The sequence below is a fragment of the Camellia sinensis genome, chromosome 5, assembly GCF_055761805.1.
Source record: "Camellia sinensis isolate YWXY chromosome 5, ASM5576180v1, whole genome shotgun sequence".
Classification (NCBI taxonomy): Eukaryota; Viridiplantae; Streptophyta; class Magnoliopsida; order Ericales; family Theaceae; genus Camellia; species Camellia sinensis.
The window spans coordinates 215,922,901-215,947,500 of NC_138965.1; the positions used below are offsets into that span (position 1 = coordinate 215,922,901).

At 38.5% G+C, this 24,600-nt stretch overlaps 1 protein-coding gene across 1 annotated transcript in view; it reads left to right on the plus strand.

The window, feature by feature from the left end:
* The first annotated feature begins 24,048 nt into the window (after positions 1-24,048).
* The window catches only part of LOC114311457 (NADH dehydrogenase [ubiquinone] flavoprotein 1, mitochondrial), a 4,402-nt gene continuing 3,850 nt past the window's right edge, over positions 24,049-24,600 (plus strand). The window contains exon 1 of the mRNA XM_028257616.2: positions 24,049-24,296. Coding sequence (XP_028113417.2) covers positions 24,294-24,296 — 3 coding nt within the window. The 5' untranslated portion in view covers positions 24,049-24,293. The remainder of the gene's footprint in view (positions 24,297-24,600) is intronic.

Genomic DNA, 24,600 nt, shown 5'->3' on the forward strand with positions numbered 1-24,600 from the left:
GTTACAGTCTCCCCTCCTTATAAAGAGTTTAGTCCTCTAAACTCGAGTTACCTCCATTCTGGAAGAAAACAGGATTCAGTGGAAACAGTTCAGGATGTCGTTTGGCCATGTCATCTTCCCTTTCCCAAGTGGCAAACACGCCACCGTGGTTTTGCCAGTCAACTTTCACTAACGGGATCTCCTTGTTCCTCAGTTTCTTGATTCGTCTGTTTACAATCTGTATAGGCCGTTCCTCGTAAGTGTAGTCATCACTCAACACTACGTGGGTAGGCTCTATTACATGGAAGGGATCCCGGAGATAATCTCTTAACATAGAAATGTGGAAAACATTATGCATGTGTTCCATTTCAGGAGGAAGCGCAACTTGATACGCCACCAGATTGATTTTCTCAATAATCCCATACGGTCCGACATATCTCGGCGCTAACTTGCCTTTGACTCCAAAACGAGTCTGGCCTTTCATTGGTGTCACTTTCACAAAAACGTGATCACCCACTTCATACTCTCTGTCCCGTCTTCTGACATCTGCATAACTTTTCTGTCTACTCTGTGCAGTTTTCAGTCTTTGCTGTATCAGTTTCACCTTTTCAGTTGTTTCATACACAATCTCGGGCCCAAGCAAAGGCCCATCTCCAACTTCTGCCCAGCAAATCGGAGATCTACATTTTCTGCCATACAATGCCTCGAAGGGCGCCATACCAATACTCGAATGGTAGCTGTTATTGTAGGCGAATTCAACTAATGGCAGATGACTTTCCCAGTCTCCTTGAAAATCAAGGACACACATTCTCAGTAAATCCTCCAGAGTTTGGATGGTCCTTTCTGATTGGCCATCTGTCTGAGGATGATAGGCACTACTCAGTCTCAGTTCAGTACCCAGTGCAGTTTGTAGGCTTTGCCAAAACCTCGATGTAAACTTCGAATCCCTGTCAGAAACAATAGACACAGGCACTCCATGCAGTCTTACAATCTCATCAATATAGATAACAGCCAATTTGTCCGCATTATAGATTGTCTTGACAGGTAAGAAGTGAGCAGATTTGGTTAATCTATCAATAATAACCCAAATTGAATCCATACCCTTTCTGGAGCGAGGCAATCCAACGATAAAATCCATCGCGATATGCTCCCATTTCCACTCTGGTATGGGTAGGGGTTGCAATAGTCCGGCAGGTCGTTGATGTTCAGCTTTGACCTGTTGGCAATGAAGACATTTGGATACAAAATCAGCAATTTCTTTCTTCATTCCCGGCCACTAGAAATTCTGTTTCAGATCGTGGTACATTTTCGTATTCCCCGGATGGATAGACAATTTCGAGTTGTGGCCTTCTTGCAGAACTCTTCTTTTCAGTTCAGTATCATTTGGTACACACAGTCTTTCTTGAAATTTCAGTACATTATTCTCAAATTTGAATTCCGGTCTCGGTTTAGATTCTCTTTCTTCGATGATCGTTTTCAAGAAGTCATCCAGTTGCTGTTTCTCTTTAATCTCCTCAATCAGCGCCGGTTGAGCAGAAATAACAGCTAAGATTCCACCTTGTTCTCGTAAAACAATTTCGATTTCAGATTTTTCAAGGTCACAAAGCAACTCTTTCTGTCCTGTAAGCAAACAAGCTAAGTTTCCAATCGATTTCCGGCTCAATGCATCGGCAACGGTATTGGCTTTTCCCGGATGGTACAATATCTGTAGGTCATAGTCTTTAATCAATTCCAACCATCTCCGCTGTCTCATGTTCAGTTCTTTCTGTGTGAAGAAATACTTTAAACTCTTGTGGTCGGTGTATACTTCACATGTCACCCCGTACAGATAGTGACGCCAGATTTTCAGTGCAAATACTACTGTAGCAAGTTCCAGATCATGGGTCGGGTAGTTCTTTTCATGCGGTCTCAGTTGACGGGAAGCATAGGCAATTACTCTCCCATTCTGCATTAAAACACATCCCAAACCCTTATGAGAAGCATCACTAAATACAGTATAACCATCCGTACCTGAAGGTAAGGTAAGAACCGGTGCAGTCACTAATCGAGTTTTCAACTCCTGAAAAGCAGATTCTCTTTGGTCAGTCCAGTCAAATGATGTCCCCTTCTGAGTTAACTGAGTCAATGGTAGGGCAATTTTGGAGAAATCTTTGACAAATCTTCTGTAATATCCAGCCAGTCCCAAAAAGCTTCGGACTTCAGTCACATTTGTCGGTCTAGGCCAATTCACTACAGCTTTAATTTTCTGCGGATCAACAGAAATTCTATTTTTGCCAACAACATGCCCCAGAAACATAACATGGTCAAGCCAAAATTCACATTTAGACAGTTTAGCATACAGTTTCTGTTCTCTTAAGGTTTGTAGGGCCAGTCTCAGATGATGTTCATGCTGTTCTATACTTTTGGAGTAAATCAATATGTCATCGATAAATACAACAATAAAGTCATCAAGGTATGGTTTAAAAATTCTGTTCATGAGGTCCATAAAAGCAGCAGGGGCATTCGTGACTCCGAATGGCATAACTAAAAATTCATAATGGCCATACCTCGTTCTAAAAGCAGTTTTATCAATATCTTCTGGTTTAACCTTCAGTTGATGATGCCCCGATCTGAGATCGATTTTGGAAAACACTTGTGCACCCTGTAACTGATCAAATAAATCATCAATACGCGGTAATGGGTATTTATTCTTTACAGTTACCTTATTCAGTTCACGATAGTCAATGCACAGTCTCAGTGAGCCATCTTTCTTCTTGACGAACAAAACAGGAGCACCCCATGGCGAAGTGCTAGGTCTGATGAACTTTTTGTCTAACAATTCTTGCAATTGCACTTTCAGTTCTTTCAGTTCAGTTGGAGTCATTCGGTAAGGAGCTTTAGAAACTGGTTGTGTTCCGGGAATCACATCAACGGTAAATTCAATCTCCCTGTCAGTCAAATCTCCTGGAAGATTATCTGGAAAAACATCTGGAAATTCTCTGACTATAGGAACACAATTCACATCAATTTTAACACTATCATCAGTAGACGCAGTCAGCACAGAACACAGATACCCTTTACACCCCTTCCTAATTAATTTAACAGCTTTCACTGACGAAATCAAATACGGAGGAGGTACTACTCCACTCCCATTAAACACGAATTCAGGCAAACCAAGTGGACGGAAAACAACTTGCTTGGTCACACAGTCAATAGTGGCATGATATTTTTGTAACCAATCCATCCCCAATATTACGTCAAAATGATCAATGTTCAATGGCAGTAAATCAATAAACAGATGCATATCCCCAACAATGATTTCACATGCGGGGTACATATAAGCACATGTCATGGACCCTCCTACGGGTGATGATACGGCTAGCAGATAGTTCATAGGTTCTAAGGGTCTATCCAATTTCCGTGAGAAAGCATGTGATACATAAGAATGTGTAGACCCCGAATCAATCAATACATATGCATTTTGTGTACAAATAGAGAGAATACCTGACACAACGGTCTCAGTATTTTGCACGTCTCCTGGTACTAGGGCGAACACTCGGCCCTGCCTTATGGGCTCTTTCCCGGTAGCTCTGGGGTTAAGCTTTGGTGCTACAGTTGACGCTGCTGCGCTTGGCGTAGCTTTACGACTGGCTTGTGGAGCAGAGGGGCAGTCTTTAACCATGTGGCCCACCTTGCCACACCTGTAACAGGCTCCAGATATTCTGTAGCAGACCCCCTTGTGCTTCTTGCCACACTCAGGACAGGGTGGTATGAACCCACTCCCTTGGCTGGGGCTAGTTGTCAACCCAGTATTCTGTTTCTTGTTGGCTGGGTTGTGCTTGCCTTTCTTGAATTTGAAACCCTGCCTTTTACCATGTCATTCTGTTGTTGGTGTTTCCGATTGTTTCACTGCTACAATGTTCGACTCGGCCATCAATGCCCGGTCGAGAACACCCACAAAAGTCGGTAGTTTCAAAACATTTATTCGGTCAAGTATTGCAACATTAAGGCCACCCTCAAATTTTCTGGCCTTCTTATACTCAGTATCCACCATATGCGGTGCATAACGGGCAAGTTCAGTAAATTTCGTTTCATATTCGGCAACCGACGTGGTGCCCTGTTTCAGTTGTTCAAACTCAGTTACTTTCCTATCCCTGACACATTGTGGGAAGTACTTTTCAAAGAAGGACTCCTTGAACTGAGCCCAAGTCATAACAGTATTTGTATCACGGATCAACATCCACCACCTTCTAGCCTCTTCTTGTAGGGTGAAGGTAGCTAACAATACTTTGTTTGCTTCTGAGCACGGAAATACTTCAAATAGTTTCTCTGTTTCCAGAACCCAAGCCTCAGCTTTTAACGGTTCAAGGCCTCCCTGAAAGGATGGCGGTTTCATTTTGCTGAACTTCTGGGTCAGAGCAATAATATCCCCATCATTCACATTCACATTAGGCTCCGGCTGTACCGGAGGAGGAGAAGGCTGTTGGTTCTGTTGTTTAAGTCTAGCAGTTATCAGTTCCATCATTCTTTCCATTCTTTCCATTCTTGCCTCAGTAGATGAGGACTCAGGTTCATTTGCATTGTCCATTTCACTATAAACAGTTATAACAGTTTTAAACATAAGCAGTCATTTGTTTAACAGTTTACCACATTAGCATGTATTCAGTCATAACATAACCACACACTTAATCATGCTCATGAGATGCCCTAATAACTTTTCTAGGACACCCTATAGCTCATTTGGACACGTGTGTGCGGTATAACTCGTGGTAAGTATCGCTCTGATACCACTCTGTCACGACCCAAACCCGGCCCTATGGGTTTAGCACCGTAACCGGCCAGTAATCCGAGATTACCGAAGGCCTGCTTAACAGTAATACAGTAAAACAGAGTACAGGGCCTGGCGGAAGCCAATACAGTAATTAGACAATGTCCAATGAGCTGTGACAGTCTGTATGCCAAAAAGATTTTTCATGCATTCATACATATACAAACAGTACAGTCTATACAAAATTTACAGTCACACAGTACAGGGACCTACTCCCTTGATAACAGTACAGTTAGTAACTGAGACAGTCTATACAGTGATCCGAATAGTATGGAGACAGACGGGGGAAAACAAAACAAAACACCCCAAAGCCATAGCATGGCAACGCGGAACCTCGCAGTGAGACACAAAGGCTGGCTTGACAAAACTGGAGTCTAACCCACGCTCCTAGCTCCGATCTGGTGGCTGAGCACCTACATATATATATAAACAGTGAGCTAAAGCCCAGTGAATAACATAATGCGTAAAGAGGTTTAGAATGAATGTCCTTACGGTAATGAAAACAGTTCAATTCAATCAGTATTTCAGTTGTTCAGTACAATAAACAGTCATATGTGGTACATCCATTAGCATAACAGTAACAGTAGGTCTTAAAAGACCGAACAGTAATGATGGCCATCAGTCAGTAAACAGTAGTGGCTCCACGAGGGAACCGACGGAGAATTCTGTCGCAGTAACAGTAACAGTAAACAGTAGGTACTAAGGATGCCACAGTACAGTTCAGAAATAAAGGACATACATTCATTCAGTAATACCAGTTCAGTAAACAGTTCAGTTCAGTATTCAAAGATATCAGTTGAACATATCTTTACACAATTGTTACTCACAGAGTTTGGGCTACGGTATGCTAGAGCGTGTCTCTCCAGTCGCCAACCCTACACAGTTCACAGGTTGAACACACTAAGCTACACAGTTGGGAAATATCATAACTTAATCCCTAATTTGCCTTGGTGTGTTCTACAACGATATCCTCATCAAGATGTCTTAAACTAGGCCTAAGAATGCCTAGGATGGGATGAGGATGCAAAAATACACTTAGAAAACATTTTGCAAACTTTGCTGAAAATAGGCGCCTCGCTCGAGCGAGACTTTCTTCGCTCGAGCGGAAGTCCGAAATCAAAGTCTTCGCTCGAGCGAGTAATCCTTCGCTCGAGCGGTCTGTCGAAACAGTAAAAATACTGGATGCTGTGATTTTGCGCGCGATGGTCGCTCGATGGTCGCTCGAGCGGATCCCTGGACAAAGGTGCTCGCTCGAGCGGGGAATCCTTCGCTCGAGCGAGGAAGCCAAATCTGGAATTTCCAGATTTGCCTCCCAAGCTCAAACCAAGCATTCTACCACTCCAAACTCGACTTCTTGGGCCCAAATTCTGGAAAACATAGCTAAATTCAATGTATAACAAGTTTCAAAGCTCAATTTATGAATTCAAGCCCCAAAGGTGAGTCAATTAAAACCATATTCAATCCCATTTTCCAAGAATAATCCTCAAACATGACATGCATGATCTTAAGTCATTTTCAAAGCCTTAATGCTGTTTCAAAAGAGCTTAAACCTTCAAAAACAAGATGAACTCATGGGGTACCACAAAATTATGAACATGCATGCACCATTATACCATGAATTCAACTCAAAACTCATTAATTCAAACATGCATGCATGAAATGAGCTTCAATTCACCATTAATGACCCAAATCATGACTTAGCTCTACAATTTAACATGGACCATGCAACAATCAACTCAAAACATGAACAAGAAGACAATGGAGCTACCTTTAGTCTTGTAGCTCAAGAAGGGAGCTCAAATATGCAATCTCCTCAACAATTTCTTCAATTTCCAAACAATTCTACAAGTGAACTCAAGGCTCTCACTTCCTCTCTCTCTAAATTCGGCTAGAACAAGAAGAAATGGCTGATGAAATGTTTTGAGAAAGCATACACAAGGCTCCAAATATGAGTAAACAAAGGCCCCACTAGATGGCAAAAGTGTAATTACGTCAAACTCTTTAATTAGCTTATTTTAATCTAATTTAATCATACCTAATCAGTTTTTAGGTAAATACACCATAAAATCACATTAATTACGAGGGTCATGGAACATCAATCGGTTTCTAATTCGACCGCCAATAAGGCCTTCAATTAGCAGTTTAAACATATAAGCATGAACAGATAATCATACAGTCAAACAGATAGAATGCAATTTAACTAACATATACTCAATCAATTCGGTTTCCAATTTCAGTCAGTCAGTTCAGTACTTTAATCAGTTCAATTATCAGTCATAATCAATTCAGTTTAACGGTAATCGATGGTCATCGGTAATCAATCAGTCATAAGTCGGTAAACAGTATGAGGGTTGTTACAGCTTCTTCCAAGATACAACAGCCCGACCACTTGTCATATGGTTCAGGCCAACTCTGCACAAGATGGTGAACCCAAAGCTCTACCAAGAAAAATACCCTTCTTTGCTAGTAATCTCTCTTGCATAGAAAATAGTTAGTATGTGTTGGTGTAGAAAATAGTAGATGAGAAGGACTATTTATAGGCCACTAGGACCTTACAAGTTACACCAAAAATAAAGATGATCATTAAACTAAAGAAAATTGAGTCACTCCAAAAACTAACTCACCACCAAGTTCATGAATTCTAATTACTCTCCGTTCATGAACAAGATAAGAGGTTACCAAAGTAATGAAACTCCATTCATGAACAAGATAAGAGGTTACCAAAGTAATGAAACTCCATTCATGAACAAGATATATCAATAAATAAACAAAAGATATTAAAATGGACCAACAATCCCCCACTCATTTTAATATCAACAAGGACAAGAGAGATTACCAAACAAAGATAGACTAGTATGCATCATAAAGATATGCTCTGCATTAAACCTTCATTAGTGAAACAGCAACCTCTACTCCAGAGTCAGTAGTGGTCTCAGACTTGAACTATGATTGCTTAAGGGAAATAAAGTATTACTACTCACACATAATAGTCCAGGTGTTGACATGAGCTTTACTAGCCAGCACATTACAGCCTTGTGCTAATCCCAGCTTTCATGAGCATATTTAAGAATAAAGTCTTGTTCTCATAGAAAGCAGCCCCACTTTCATGCTCACATAGGTGAAATCTATCAAAGTTGTTCCTGTAATTGACACACCCTACTCAACAAGAGCTACAGAATTTCATTAAGAGTATAAAAACTCAACCCTCCAACATTACAGGACAAATGCACTTACATCATAGAGATGGATAACAAAATATTAAAGAGTGCATTTTTACTACCACCATATGATTCGTTCTTCCCATTGAACCTAGTTACAGGATCTCTGGTCCCTAGGTTGGGTATCCTCATACATGGTTTATGATTTTATAGGCTTTCAACTCATCCCCCTTGATGTATTCCAAACCCTATCTCTCGCCAAGGCCTTGGTTAACGGATCCACAAGATTATCACAAGATTTTACATAATTCACAGTTTTGATGCCATTACTCAAATAGGATCTCACATTACTGTATTTCCTTCGAATAAGTCTGGATTTACCATTATAAAAATGCTTGTTCACTTTACCAATAGCAGCAGTGCTATCACAACAAATTAACACAGGAGGAATTGGTTTTTCCCAAAAAGGAATTTCATGTAACAAATCTCTCAACCAATTCGCTTCATCACATGCTGAAGCTAACGCTATAAGCTCAGCTTCCATTGTAGAATTAGCAATTATAGTCTGTTTTTAGACTTCCAACATGTAGCACCACTCAAAGGTAAAAATAAAATCTGAGGTAGAGAGAGAATCACCTGACAAAGTGTTCCAATAGGCATCACTATATCTCTCAAGTACCGCAAGATACTTGTTATAAAACAAACCATAATTTTTGGTACCAGATAAATATCTCATAATTCTTCCCATGGCTAGCCAATGATCTTGACTTGGTTTGCTAGTAAACCTGCTAAGTACTCCAACATCATATGCAATGTTAGATCTAGTACAGTCAGTAGCATATCTCAAACTACCAATCATGCTAGCATATTCCTTTTGATTAATCACTTCTTTTTCATTTATTACAACAGATAAATGTATGCTTCCATCAAAAGGAGTAGCAATATGTTTACAGTCTAGAAAGTTATATTTCTTTAAAACTTTCTTAATATAATGCGACTGATCAAGAAAAATGCTATCATTAGTCTTGGTAATTTTAATTTCCAAACTAAAATTGGCTTCACCAAGATCTTTCATATCAAATTGGCTATTAAGCATATTTTTAATCTCATTTATGATATGCAAATTAGAGTCAAAGATAAGTAGATCATCCACATATAGGCTAATAATTACATGTGCATTCTCACAAGTTTTGTAATATATGCACTTATCACATTCATTCGTCTTATAGCCATTCTCAAGCATGTAGAAATCAAATTTCTCATGCCACTGTTTAGGAGCTTGTTTTAAACCATAAGCTTACACACCTTGCTTTATTGGCTAGGCTCTACAAAGCCTTCGGGTTGGTCCATGTAAATCTCCTTATCTAGATCTCCATTTAAAAATGCTGTTATTACATCCATTTGATGAATTTTTAAATCATGAATTGCAGTCACTGCAATCAACAATCTAATGGATGTAACTCTAGTAACCGGAGAAAAAGTATCAAAGAAATCAAGATCAACTTGTTGCTTAAAACCTTTAGCAACAAGCCTCGCTTTATATTTATCTATAGTTCCATCCGGTTTAAGTTTTTTACGAAAGACCCATTTACACCCAATAGTTTTACAACTTGGAGGTAAATCCACTAACTTCCATGTTTTATTTGAAAGTAGTGAATCTATCTCATCATTTAAAATCTTTTTCAACTCTAGCTCGTTTACTCCTCCTTGGTTGGATTTGAGAATTTTCTTATTATTGAAAAACTTGAGAAGGAGTAGAAGAGCTAGGCATGGATAAATTATTTTCAGAAATTATTTGACCCCCACTATTTCTAGATTTGAAAAGAAATTTATTTTCATGAAAAATAGTATCACCTGATTCAAAAATAATATTATTTTCCATATCACAAAATCTATAAGTTGTACTATGCAACGCATACCCAAGAAAAGCACAAGTGGTAGCTCGTTCATCCAATTTAGGTCATTTAAGATATGCAAGCCTCACAAAAGCTAAACAACCCCAAACCCTCAAATAACCTAGATTTGGTTTATGTCCCCGCCACAACTCATAAGGTACAATTTTAATCTTTTTGTGTGGCACTCTATTTATCACATGGCAAGCTATCAAAATAGCCTTGCCCCAAAGATTTGAGGAAGCACCTGAATCAATAAGCATAGCATTTGTCAAGTCAATTAACGTTCTATTTTTTCTTTCAGCTACGCCATTAGATGAAGGTGAATATGGTGGAGTAGTTTCATGAATAATTCCCAATGATTGAACAAAAGAGTTGAATCATAGAGATTCATACTCTCGGCCTCTATCACTTCTAATTCTTTTAATCTTTTTACCAAATTGATTTTCCACTTTAAGAAGGAATTCTTTAAATTTCTCAAAAGTATCACTTTTATTTTTTAATAAATATACATTTGTGTATTTTGAAAAATCATCAATAAAAGTGATAGAATAGTGGTTACCACCTCGAGTTAAAATTCTTTCAAACTCACACAAATCAGTATGAAATAATTCTAGCAATTCGGTATTTTTTGCAACATTTTTATGAGACCTCTTGGTAATTTTTGCTTTACTGCAAACTTTATATTTCTCAAATTTTTTTGTCAACTTTAGGAATTAATCCTAAACTACTTATGATTCCCACATATTTACTGTTAATATGACACAAGCAAGCATGCCAAAAATTAATAGAAGACAACATGTAAACTGAATTGGTAGATGATTTATTAATCTCAACATTCAATTTGAACATCCCATCACAAGCATAACCCTTACCCACAAAAACACCCTTTTTGGTAATCACATATTGATCAGATTCCATAGTTTGCTTAAAACTAGCCTTATTTAACAAATAACTTGACATCAAATGCTTTCTCATGGACGGTATATAAAGCACATCTTTTAAAGTAAGCACACGTCCAGACGTGAACTTAAGGTCAACCTCACCACTCCCAAGTATCTTGGTTTGACTAGAGTCACCAAGCATAATTGTTTTCTCATCATCAAAAGGAGTATACACCTTGAATCAAGCTTGATCATAACCAACATGTTTATTGGCACCAGAATCTGCCCGCCAACCATCCACATAATTAACCATGCAAATATCTGTAATCATGGCCATAAATGGCTCCTCGACAACGTTAGCCTTTGAGGCAGGTGCACGTTTTCGGAATTTACAAGTTCGAGCAATATGCTCACTTTTGCCACAGACAAAGCATGTATAATTTTGTAGAGATGATGGACCTTGGTTCTTATTTGGATTTATCCATTTATTGTGAGGTTTACCATAATTCTTCATATTCTTTTTATAAGGCTTCAAATAAGCATTCTTGGAATTGTGACCTTTGGGTAAGTTATTATTTGCTGAAACAAAGTTTACCTTTGTGGTAGAATTGTCATTACCCGCTTGTGTTATTAATGCATCTTGGCCTCTAGCCTTCTCTTCTACTCGGATGCGAGTGATCAACGCCTCTAAGGAAGTCTCCTTTTGTTTATGGCGCATGCTCTTTTGGAATTCTATCCAAGATGGCGGTAGCTTGTCAACAAGTCCTGCAACTATCAAGTTGTCACCAATCTTGATGCCTTCTGATCTTACTTCTGCAACTATCATTTGGAAATCTTGTGCTTGCTCCACAACAGATTTTCTATCTACCATTTGGAAGCGAAAAAAGCGGCTAGCTACATACTTTTTTGCTCCTGCCTCTTCAGTATCATACTTAGGCTGTAAAGTTTTCCAAATTTTCTTTGTGGAAGTGTAAATGGTGTCATAGTAATCATAAAATTGATCAGCAAGGCAATTTAAGAGATAAAAGCGACATTTATACTCATCTGTATTATAGGAAGCCACTTTTGCTTCATATGCCTCGTAGTCTTCATCATTCATCTCCTCGGTTGGGATTTTGTTTGGGTTCTTCTCGGTAAGAACATATGCAACTTTCAAAAGGTTGAAGTAAAAAAGAACTTTTCCTTTCCACTTCTTAAAATGAACTCCCTGGAACTTGAAAGGCTTGTTGAGATCTCCAATTCCATCATTGGTTTTTTTCTGGCACTTGTTCCATATTTGATCTCCTTAAAATTGTTAGTGAAAATATGTAACAACCCTCATACTATTTACTGAATAATGACTGATTGATTACCAATAACCATCGATTACCGTTGAACTGAATTGATTATGACTGATGATTGAACTGATTAAAAGTACTGAATCGACTGACTGAAATTGAAACTGAATTAGCCAAGTATAACTATTGTGTTGCACATTTTATCTGTTTGATTGATTAATTATCTATTCATGTCCTTGTGTTTAAACTGCTAATTGAAGGCCTTATCGGCGGCCGAATCTGGAATTGATTGAAGTTTTATGATCGTCATAATTAATGTGATTTTATAGTAAAGTTATCTGAAAAATGATTAGGTATGTTAAATTAGACTAAAACGAGTTAATTGCAAACTTTGACTTATTCACCATAGTGCCATTATTAGTGGGCCTCTTATTATAACATATTAGAGCCTTTGCATACTTGAATCAAAACACTTCTTCAGCCACATTTTGAGCCTACAACCGACCTTAGAGAGAGAGAGACTAGAAGAGTTGATTTCATCTCAAATTTGCTTGTGAATTGCTTGGTAATTGAACTTTGAGCTCCCAAACCTTGAATACAAGACTAAGGTAGGGCTTTCATCTTCTTATTGTTGCCATTGAACTAGTTCTTGCATGTTTCATGCTTCAATTGTAGAGCTAAGTCATGTTTTAGTTCATACATGTTGATACAGAGCATAATTCATGCTTGCATGTGTTCTTGGTTGAATTTGGAGTTGAGTTCATGGCAAAATGGTGCATGCATGTTCATAATTATGTTAAGTCCATGATTTCACCATGTTTTGAAAAGAATTGGCTCCTTAGAGCATCAAATTGGAGCTTCAAAATGGTTTGAATTCATGCATGTTTGCATGTTCATCTTATGCTTGAAAAATTGGTTTAAATTGAGTTTGAGTTAAACACCCTTGGGCTTTGATTTCTTAAAATTGAGCTTTGAAACATGTTATTCTATGTGTTTATAAATGTTTTCTAGAAAATGGGCCCAAGAGGATCGGTTTTGATGCATTTGATTGTGAGTTTGAGCTTGGAGGTGCAATCTGGAATTCCCAGATTCCGCACTTCCGCTCGAGCGGGGGAAGTGCCGCTCGAGCGTGGAATCCGAGCAACTAGTATCTCTGCACTGTTTTACAGTCCGCTCGAGCGGAGGATTGGGCGCTCGAGCGGAGTCATGTCTCAAGCTCGAGCGGGCGTCGAGCGGAGATTTCACCCATCCAGTACTTTTACAGTACGCTCGAGCGGGAAAGTTTACGCTCGAGCGTGTACCTTTGTTGCATGTCCGCTCGAGCGGGGAAACGTGCGCTCGAGCGGGACTCTGTTTTTCTGAAAACTCCGAGACTGTTTTCTGATCACATCTTTGCATCCTCGTCCCATTCTAGGCATTCTTAGACCTAGTTTAAGGCATCTTGTTGAGGATATAGATGTAGAGCACACCGAGGCGTTAGGGATTAAACTATGTTATCTCCCAACTGTGTAGCTTAGTGTGTGTTCAATCTGTTAACTGTGTAGGGTTGGCGACTAGGGAGACGCGCTCTAGCATACTGTAGCCCAAACTCTGTGAGTAACAATTGTGTAAAGATATGTTCAAATGATTATCTTCTGAATACTGAACTGCACTGTTTACTGAACTGATATTGTTTACTGAATGAATGTATGTCCTATCTTCTGAACTGTATTGTGGCATCCTTAGCAACTACTGTTACTGACTGTTACTGTTACAGAGATCTCTGTCGGTTTCCTCGCGGAACCACTACTGTTTACTGATTGATGGCCATCAATACTGTTCGGTCTTTAAGACCTACTGTTTACTGCTATGCTAATGGATGTACCACATATGCTTGAATAACTGTTCTGATTAAAAGACTGAAGTATTGTTTATTGAACTGATTTCAATACTGTAAGGACATTTCATTCTTAACCCCTTTACACATTATGTTATTCACTGGGCTTTAGCTCACTGTTTATATATATATGTAGGTGCTCAGCCACCAGAACGGAGCTAGGAGCGTGGGTTAGACTCCAGTTTTGTCAAGCCAGCCTTTGTGCCTTACTGCGAGGTTCCGAGTTGCCATGCTATGGCTTTGGGGTGTCTTGTTTTTCCCCCTTCTATACCGTCTACTGTTCTGTTTAGACCGAATGTTTATTGTACTGTTATACAGGGATTAGGTCCCTGTACTGTGCGACTGTAAATTTTGTATAGACTGTACTGTTTGTATATGTGAATGCATGAAAAATCTTTTTGGCATACAGACTGACACAGCTCAATGGACATTATTCATTTACTGTATTGGCTTCCGCCAGGCCCTGTACTCTGTTTTACTGCACTACTGTTCTGCAGGCCTTTGGTAATCTTGGATTACTGGCCGATTACGGTGCTAAACCCATAGGGCCGGGTTTGGGTCGTGACAGAGTGGTATTAGAGCGATACTTAACCACGAGTCATACCGCACACACGTGTCCAAATGAGCTATAGGGTGTCCTAGAAAGAAAGTAGGGCATCTCATGAACTTGAAAAGTGTGTGGCTATGTTATGACTGAATACATGTTGGTGTGATAACTGTTTAAATATGTAACTGTTTATGCTACAATTGCTATAACTGTTATAACTGCTTATAGTGAAATGGACAATGCGAATGAACCTGAATCCTCATCTACTGAGGCAAGAATGGAAAGAATGGAAAGAATGATGGAACTGATAACTGCTAGACTTGAACAACAACAGAACCAACAGCCTCCACCTCCTCCTCCTCCGGTACAGCCGGAACCTAATGCGAATGTGAATGATGGGGATATTATTGCTCTCACCCATAAATTCAGCAAGATGAAACCGCCATCCTTTCAGGGAGGACTGGAACCGTTAAAAGCTGAAGCTTGGGTTCTGGAAACAGAAAAACTATTTGAAGTGTTCCCGTGCTCAGAAGCGAATAAAGTATTGTTAGCTACCTTCACCCTACAAGAAGAGGCTAGAAGGTGGTAGATGCTGATCCGCGATACAAATACTATTATGACTTGGGCTCAGTTCAAGGAATCCTTCTTTGAAAAGTATTTCCCTCAGTGTGTCAGGGATAGAAAAGTGACTGAATTTGAACAGCTGAAGCAGGGCACAATGTCCGTTGCGGAATATGAGACGAAATTCATTGAGCTTGCTAGATATGCACCGCATATGGTGGATACTGAATATAAGAAGGCCAGGAAATTTGAAGGCGGCCTTAATGTTGCAATTCTCGACAGAATAAATGTTTTGAAGCTACCGAACTATGTAAGTGTTCTTGACCGAGCCTTGATGGCTGAATCAAACATTGAAGCACTGAAAACTGAAACACCAACGTCGGAATGGCGTAGTAAGAGGCAGGGTTTCAAATTCAAGAAAGGCAAGCACAACCCGGCCAACAAGAAACAGAATACGGGGTCGACAACTAGCCCCAGCCAAGGGAGCGGATTCATACCACCCTGTTCTGAGTGTGGCAAGAAGCACAAAAGGGTCTGCTACAAAATATCTGGAGCCTGTTACAGGTGTGGCAAGGTGGGCCACATGGTTAAAGACTGCCCCTCTGTTCCACAAACCATTAGTAAAGCTGCACCAAGCGCAGCAGCATCAACTGTAGCACCAAAGCCTAACCCCAGAGCTACCGGGAAAGAGCCCATGAGGCAGGGCCGAGTGTTCGCCCTAGTACCGGGAGATGTACAAAATACTGAAACCGTTGTGTCAGGTATCCTCTCTATTTGTGCACAAAATGCATATGTATTAATTGATTCGGGGTCTACACATTCTTATGTATCGCATGCTTTCTCACGGAAATTGAATAGACCCTTAGAACCCATGAACTATTTGCTAGCCGTATCATCACCCGTAGGAGGATCCATGACATGTGCTCATATGTACCCTGCATGTGAAATCATTGTTGGGGATATGCATCTGTTTATTGATTTACTACCATTGAACATTGATCATTTTGATGTAATATTGGGGATGGATTGGTTACAAAAATATCATGCCACTATTGATTGTGTGACCATGCAAGTTGTTTTCCGTCCACCTGGTTTGCCTGAATTCGTGTTTAATGGGAGTGGAGTAGTACCTCCCCCGTATCTGATTTCATCTGTGAAAGCTGTTAAACTGATTAGAAGGGGCTGTAAGGGATATCTGTGTTCTGTACTGACTGTATCTACTGATGATAATGCTAATGTGAACTGTATTCCTATAGTCAGAGAATTCCCAGATGTCTTTCCAGACAATTTGCTAGGAGATTTGATTGACAGGGAGATTGAGTTTACTGTTGATGTGGTTCCCGGAACACAGTCGGTTTCTAAAGCTCCGTACCGAATGGCTCCAACCGAATTGAAAGAACTGAAAGTGCAACTGCAAGAACTGTTAGACAAAAAGTTCATCAGACCTAGTACCTCCCCATGGGGTGCACCGGTTTTGTTTGTAAAGAAGAAAGATGGCTCGCTGAGACTATGTATTGACTACCGTGAATTGAACAAGGTAACTGTGAAAAATAAATACCCATTGCCACGTATTGATGATTTATTTGATCAGTTACAGGGTGCCCAAGTGTTTTCTAAGATCGATCTCAGATCGGGGTATCATCAACTGAAGGTTAAACCGGAAGACATTGATAAAACTGCTTTTAGAACAAGGTATGGCCATTATGAATTTTTAGTTATGCCTTTTGGAGTCACGAACGCACCAGCTGCATTTATGGACCTTATGAACAGAATCTTTAAACCGTACCTTGACAATTTTATTGTTGTATTCATTGATGACATATTGATTTACTCCAAGAATATAGAAGAACATGAACATCATCTGAGACTTGCCCTACAAACCTTAAGAGAACAGAAACTGTATGCTAAACTGTCTAAATGTGAATTTTGGCTTGACCATGTTATGTTTTTGGGGCATGTTGTTAGAAAAAATGGAATTTCTGTTGATCCGCAGAAAATTGAAGCTGTAGTGAACTGGCCTAGACCAACAAACGTGACTGAAGTCCGAAGCTTTTTGGGATTGGCTGGATATTACAGAAGATTTGTCAAAGATTTCTCCAAGATTGTTTTACCGTTGACTCAACTGACTCAGAAGGGGATATCATTTGACTGGACTGACCAAAGAGAATCTGCTTTCCAGGAGTTGAAAACTCGATTGGTGACTGCACCGGTTCTTACCTTACCTTCAGGTACGGATGGTTATACTGTATTTAGTGATGCTTCTCATAAGGGTTTGGGGTGTGTTTTAATGCAGAATGGGAGAGTTATCGCGTATGCTTCCCGACAGTTGAGACCACATGAAAAGAATTACCCGACCCATGATCTGGAACTTGCTGCAATAGTATTTGCACTGAAAATCTGGCGTCACTATCTGTACGGGGTGACATGTGAAGTATATACTGACCACAAGAGCTTAAAATATTTCTTCACACAGAAGGAACTGAACATGAGACAGCGGAGATGGCTAGAACTGATAAAGGACTATGACTTACAGATCTTATACCACCCAGGAAAAGCCAATACCGTTGCCGATGCACTGAGCCGAAAATCGATTGGAAACCTAGCATGTTTGCTTACCGGACAGAAAGAGTTGCTTTGTGACCTTGAAAAATCTGAAATCGAAATTGTTTTGCGAGAACAAGGTGGAACCTTAGCTGCTATTTCTGCTCAACCGGCACTGATTGAAGACATTAAAGAGAAACAGCAACAGGATGACTTCTTGAAGAAGGTCATCGAAGAAAGAGAATCTAAACCGAGACCGGGATTCAAATTTGAGAACAATGTACTGAAATTTCATGAAAGACTGTGTGTACCGAATGATACTGAACTGAAAAGGAGAGTTCTGCAAGAGGGCCACAATTCGAAATTGTCTATCCACCCGGGGAATACGAAAATGTATCAAGACCTGAAACAGAATTTCTGGTGGCCAGGAATGAAGAAAGAAATCGCCGATTTTGTATCCAAATGTCTTCATTGCCAACAGGTCAAAGCTGAACATCAACGACCTGCCGGACTATTGCAACCCTTACCCATACCAGAGTGGAAATGAGAGCATATCACGATGGATTTCATCGTTGGGTTACCTCGCTCCAGAAAAGGTATGGATTCAATTTGGGTTATTGTTGATAGACTAACCAAATCTGCTCACTTCTTACCTGTCAAAACAATTTATAATGCGGACAAATTGGCTGTTATCTATATTGATGAAATTGTGAGACTGCATGGAGTGCCTGTGTCTATTGTTTCTGACAGGGATTCGAAGTTTACATCGAGGTTTTGGCAAAGTCTACAGACTGCATTGGGTACTGATTTGAGGCTGAGTAGTGCCTATCATCCTCAGACAGATGGCCAGTCAGAAAGGACCGTCCAAACTCTGGAGGATTTACTGAGAATGTGTGTCCTTGATTTTCAGGGGGACTGGGGAAGTCATCTGCCGTTAGTTGAATTCGCCTACAATAACAGTTACCATTCGAGTATCGGTATGGCGCCTTTCGAGGCATTGTATGGCAGAAAATGTAGATCTCCGATTTGCTGGGCAGAAATTGGAGATGGGCCTTTGCTTGGCCCCGAGATGGTTTATGAAACAACTGAGAAAGTAAAACTGATACAACAAAGATTGAAAACTGCACAGAGCAGACAGAAGAGTTATGCTGATGTCAGAAGACGAGACAAAGAGTATGAAGTGGGTGATCACGTATTTGTAAAAGTGACACCGATGAAAGGCCAGACTCGTTTTGGAGTCAAAGGCAAGTTAGCACCGAGATACGTCGGACCATATGAGATTATTGAGAAAATCAATCCGGTGGCGTATCGAGTTGCGCTCCCTCCTGAAATAGAGCATATGCATAATGTTTTCCACATTTCGATGTTAAGAGACTATCTCTGGGATCCGTTCCATGTAATAGAGCCTACCCACGTAGTGTTGAGTGATGACTACACTTACGAGGAACGGCCTTTACAGATTGTAAACAGACGGATCAAGAAACTGAAGAACAAAGAGATCCCGCTAGTGAAGGTTGACTGGCAGAACCATGGTGGCATGTATGCCACTTGGGAAAGGGAAGATGACATGGCTAAAATATATCCTGAACTATTTCCACTGAACCCTGTTTTCTTCCAGAATGAAGGTACCTCGAGTTTAGAGGACTAAACTCTTTATAAGGAGGGGAGACTGTAACAACCCTCATACTGTTTACTGAATAATGACTGATTGATTACCAATAACCATCGATTACCGTTGAACTGAATTGATTATGACTGATGATTGAACTGATTAAAAGTACTGAATCGACTGACTGAAATTGAAACTGAATTAGCCAAGTATAACTATTGTGTTGCACATTCTATCTGTTTGATTGTTTTTTTATCTGTTCATGTCCTTGTGTTTAAACTGCTAATTGAAGGCCTTATCGGCGGCCGAATCTGGAATTGATTGAAGTTTTATGATCGTCATAATTAATGTGATTTTATAGTAAAGTTATCTGAAAAATGATTAGGTATGTTAAATTAGACTAAAACGAGTTAATTGCAAACTTTGACTTATTCACCATAGTGCCATTATTAGTGGGCCTCTTATTATAACATATTAGAGCCTTTGCATACTTGAATCAAAACACTTCTTCAACCACATTTTGAGCCTACAACCGACCTTAGAGAGAGAGATACTAGAAGAGTTGATTTCATCTCAAATTTGCTTGTGAATTGCTTGGTAATTGAACTTTGAGCTCCCAAACCTTGAATACAAGACTAAGGTAGGGCTTTCATCTTCTTATTGTTGCCATTGAACTAGTTCTTGCATGTTTCATGCTTCAATTGTAGAGCTAAGTCATGTTTTAGTTCATACATGTTGATACAGAGCATAATTCATGCTTGCATGTGTTCTTGGTTGAATTTGGAGTTGAGTTCATGGCAAAATGGTGCATGCATGTTCATAATTATGTTAAGTCCATGATTTCACCATGTTTTGAAAAGAATTGGCTCCTTAGAGCATCAAATTGGAGCTTCAAAATGGTTTGAATTCATGCATGTTTGCATGTTCATCTTATGCTTGAAAAATTGGTTTAAATTGAGTTTGAGTTAAACACCCTTGGGCTTTGATTTCTTAAAATTGAGCTTTGAAACATGTTATTCTATGTGTTTATAAATGTTTTCTAGAAAATGGGCCCAAGAGGATCGGTTTTGATGCATTTGATTGTGAGTTTGAGCTTGGAGGTGCAATCTGGAATTCCCAGATTCCGCACTTCCGCTCGAGCGGGGGAAGTGCCGCTCGAGCGTGGAATCCGAGCAACTAGTATCTCTGCACTGTTTTACAGTCCGCTCGAGCGGAGGATTGGGCGCTCGAGCGGAGTCATGTCTCAAGCTCGAGCGGGCGTCGAGCGGAGATTTCACCCATCCAGTACTTTTACAGTACGCTCGAGCGGGAAAGTTTACGCTCGAGCGTGTACCTTTGTTGCATGTCCGCTCGAGCGGGGAAACGTGCGCTCGAGCGGGACTCTGTTTTTCTGAAAACTCCGAGACTGTTTTCTGATCACATCTTTGCATCCTCGTCCCATTCTAGGCATTCTTAGACCTAGTTTAAGGCATCTTGTTGAGGATATAGATGTAGAGCACACCGAGGCGTTAGGGATTAAACTATGTTATCTCCCAACTGTGTAGCTTAGTGTGTGTTCAATCTGTTAACTGTGTAGGGTTGGCGACTAGGGAGACGCGCTCTAGCATACTGTAGCCCAAACTCTGTGAGTAACAATTGTGTAAAGATATGTTCAAATGATTATCTTCTGAATACTGAACTGCACTGTTTACTGAACTGATATTGTTTACTGAATGAATGTATGTCCTATCTTCTGAACTGTATTGTGGCATCCTTAGCAACTACTGTTACTGACTGTTACTGTTACAGAGATCTCTGTCGGTTTCCTCGCGGAACCACTACTGTTTACTGATTGATGGCCATCAATACTGTTCGGTCTTTAAGACCTACTGTTTACTGCTATGCTAATGGATGTACCACATATGATTGAATAACTGTTCTGATTAAAAGACTGAAGTATTGTTTATTGAACTGATTTCAATACTGTAAGGACATTTCATTCTTAACCCCTTTACACATTATGTTATTCACTGGGCTTTAGCTCACTGTTTATATATATATGTAGGTGCTCAGCCACCAGAACGGAGCTAGGAGCGTGGGTTAGACTCCAGTTTTGTCAAGCCAGCCTTTGTGCCTCACTGCGAGGTTCCGAGTTGCCATGCTATGGCTTTGGGGTGTCTTGTTTTTCCCCCTTCTATACCGTCTACTGTTCTGTTTAGACCGAATGTTTATTGTACTGTTATACAGGGATTAGGTCCCTGTACTGTGCGACTGTAAATTTTGTATAGACTGTACTGTTTGTATATGTGAATGCATGAAAAATCTTTTTGGCATACAGACTGACACAGCTCAATGGACATTATTCATTTACTGTATTGGCTTCCGCCAGGCCCTGTACTCTGTTTTACTGCACTACTGTTCTGCAGGCCTTTGGTAATCTTGGATTACTGGCCGGTTACAGTGCTAAACCCATAGGGCCGGGTTTGGGTCGTGACAAAATACCATAAAAAATTATATTTTATTGATAAATGATGCAAGGAAAATGAGATATAAATAGATCAGGCTGAGGCACAGATATCTCGTTTTCTTTAAGGAGATCAAGCCCACTGCGGTAGAAAGAATCCAAATACCGATGTAGCAGTCACAAAACTATGACTTGTCCCCTCCAGGATACAACAGCCCGACCACTTGTCATATGGTTCAGGCCAACTCTGCACAAGATGGTGAATCCAAAACTTCACCAAGAAAAACACCATTCTTTGCTAGTAATCTCTCTTGTATAGAAAATAGTTAGTGTGCGTTGGTATAGGAAAGAGTAGATGAGATGGATTATTTATAGGCCACTAGGACCTTACAAGTTACACCAAAAATAAAGATGATCATTAAACTAGATAAAATGGAGTAACTCCAAAAACTAACTCACCACCAAGTTCATGAATTCTAATTACTCTCAATTCATGAATAAGATACGAGGTTACCAAAGTAATGAAAATCTATTCATGAACAAGATAAGAGATTACCAAAGTAATGAAACTCCATTCATAAACAAGATATATCAATAAATAAATAAAAGATATTAAAATGGACCAACAAGAATATATCATTTAAACTTATGCATACCCTCGTATCACTACTCTGTAAAAATTATTATAACATTTAAAGTGTTTTTTGATCAACAACATTTAGCCTCCGTTTGGGAAGTGGGTTGACTTTTTGACTTTTTGGTTTTTTTGGCTATTTTAGTCTGGGCTAAAAAGTTTGGTTTGGGAAGGGCTTTTTGGTTTTTTGGACTTTTTTTGTGAGAGAAGAGTGTAATGATTATGAGTTGGATGTGATGTTTTATTTGTTATGACTAAAATAGCCTATTTTGTTTTTTGTGGCTAAAATAGCCAAAAAAACCCAATCACCTTCTTCCCAAACGGTGCCTTAAAGTTATTAGAGAATTATCAAAGACTTACACGAACTAGTTTGAAAATGGCCTTGATTGGCCTTAATGCTTCAATTAAAAAGATTGAGCGTCTATCGATTAATACAAAGTCTTATATACTTCAAAAAGGTAGAGAATGAGTTGGCTTGGAGTTAAAAATAGTTAAAATATTTATGAAATTAGGATTTGAAAAGGTTATAAATGAGAATATATTTAAAGTTAAGAAAGGTGATTAAAGTCAAGGGCCTAATTAGAAATAATGTGCGTCGATAAGAAATCTCAATTTTTTTTAGAAATTATTTTACAAATAAATTTTTTTAAAAATTGTTAAGAATATTTATAATTCTCAAAAAAATTAGAAAATAAATCATTGTAATTATCACAAATTTTGGGAAGGTCCTTTTAATTTACAAAAATAAAATAAAGGGCGAGTTATATTGACAGTCCCTATAGTTTGGGATTCGTGTCAGTTGGTCCCTAACTTTTCAATTGTGACATCTTTGACCATGAATTTTGAATGTTATTCCAAATAAGGACAATTGAAGATATCATTACTTAATTTCAAGGGCAAAATTATCAATTTGATAAAATATAAACTAATTTGACAAAAATAAATGTCAAAAAAATATTTTAAAATTTTTAAAAATTATTTCCACTCATCAAAGATAAAATCATGTAAAATTGATAATTTTTTTACATATTTATTTATTTATTTATTTTACAAAATTGATTTTTATTATGTGTTTGGATGATGACCATGAAATGAGTGGTTATTAAGATTATAATGTATAATCGATATATTTAATATATGAATGTTTTTAGTTTTGGATTTTTGATTTAATGGATTGGTTTAATAATGATATTAAAGTTGTCGTCATATTTGACTTTTGAAAAAATAGAAACTAATTTAATAAAAATGAAAACTACTCATTACATGATCATCATCCAAACACATAGTAAAAATTAAGTTGATATAAATAAATATATAAATGTCTAAAAGATTTATCAATTTTACATAATTTTATTTTTAGTGGGTAGAAATAATTTTTAAATATTTAAAAATATTTTTTGACATTTATTTTTATCAAATTAGTTTATATTTTATCAAATTGATGATTTCATTCTTGAAATTAAGCAATAATATATTTCATTGTCCTTATTTAAAATAAGATTTAAAATTCTAGATCAAATATACTCCTTCCGTCTCAAAATATTAGTCCCTTATTCCATTTTTCATTGTCCCAAAATATTAGTCCCTCTTCAAAAATCAAGTACAAAAATAATATAAATTTTCTATTTTGTCCTTCTTTTAAATTAATAAACAATATAAAAAGTACAATTATGACATTGATATTCCTAAAAAATATACTATCAAAAGGATAATTTTGAAAAATTAATTTTTTTCAAATACAATAATTATACTATTAAAAAAAATTAAATTCTACAAAAAAATCATTATTTTGGGACGGAGGGAGTATCATAATTTAAAAATCAAGAATGAAGTCCCAAATATATGACTGTAAGTGTAATTTGCCATAAAATAAAAATTGAAGTCCCACGGCATACATCCGTGTTCCGGACATCCGGTGATCACACGCCATTCCCCGCAAAATCAATTCTGATAAATACATCCCAACCGTCCGCTATGCGTACCAACTGTCTGCATCCGTGAAAAGCTCAATCTGCTCTCCTCCTCAAATCTCCATCTGATAATCACTCACTCTAATCGCCGATACATCACAGCTCAGTCGATGCTATGGTAAGCAATCAATCCCTATACCTCTCCTCTTCCACTTCTATCTAGGGATTTCGATTTATCATCCGAAATGTTATCTTGTTTTCTAATTCTCTATATTCTATAACCTGTGTGATTGTGAATTTTTTGTTTCCGATTGAATTGACGATCGATTTTGAAAAAATTATCTTTGTTACAGATCTAATCCACTAAATTGAGCTGTTAGGGTTAGAAAACCATTTGTAGTTTAGTTTAGGCTATAAATTATAATCAATTGAAATCATCTATACCTCTTCTGAAACAATACGATGATTTTGTTTCGCATTAT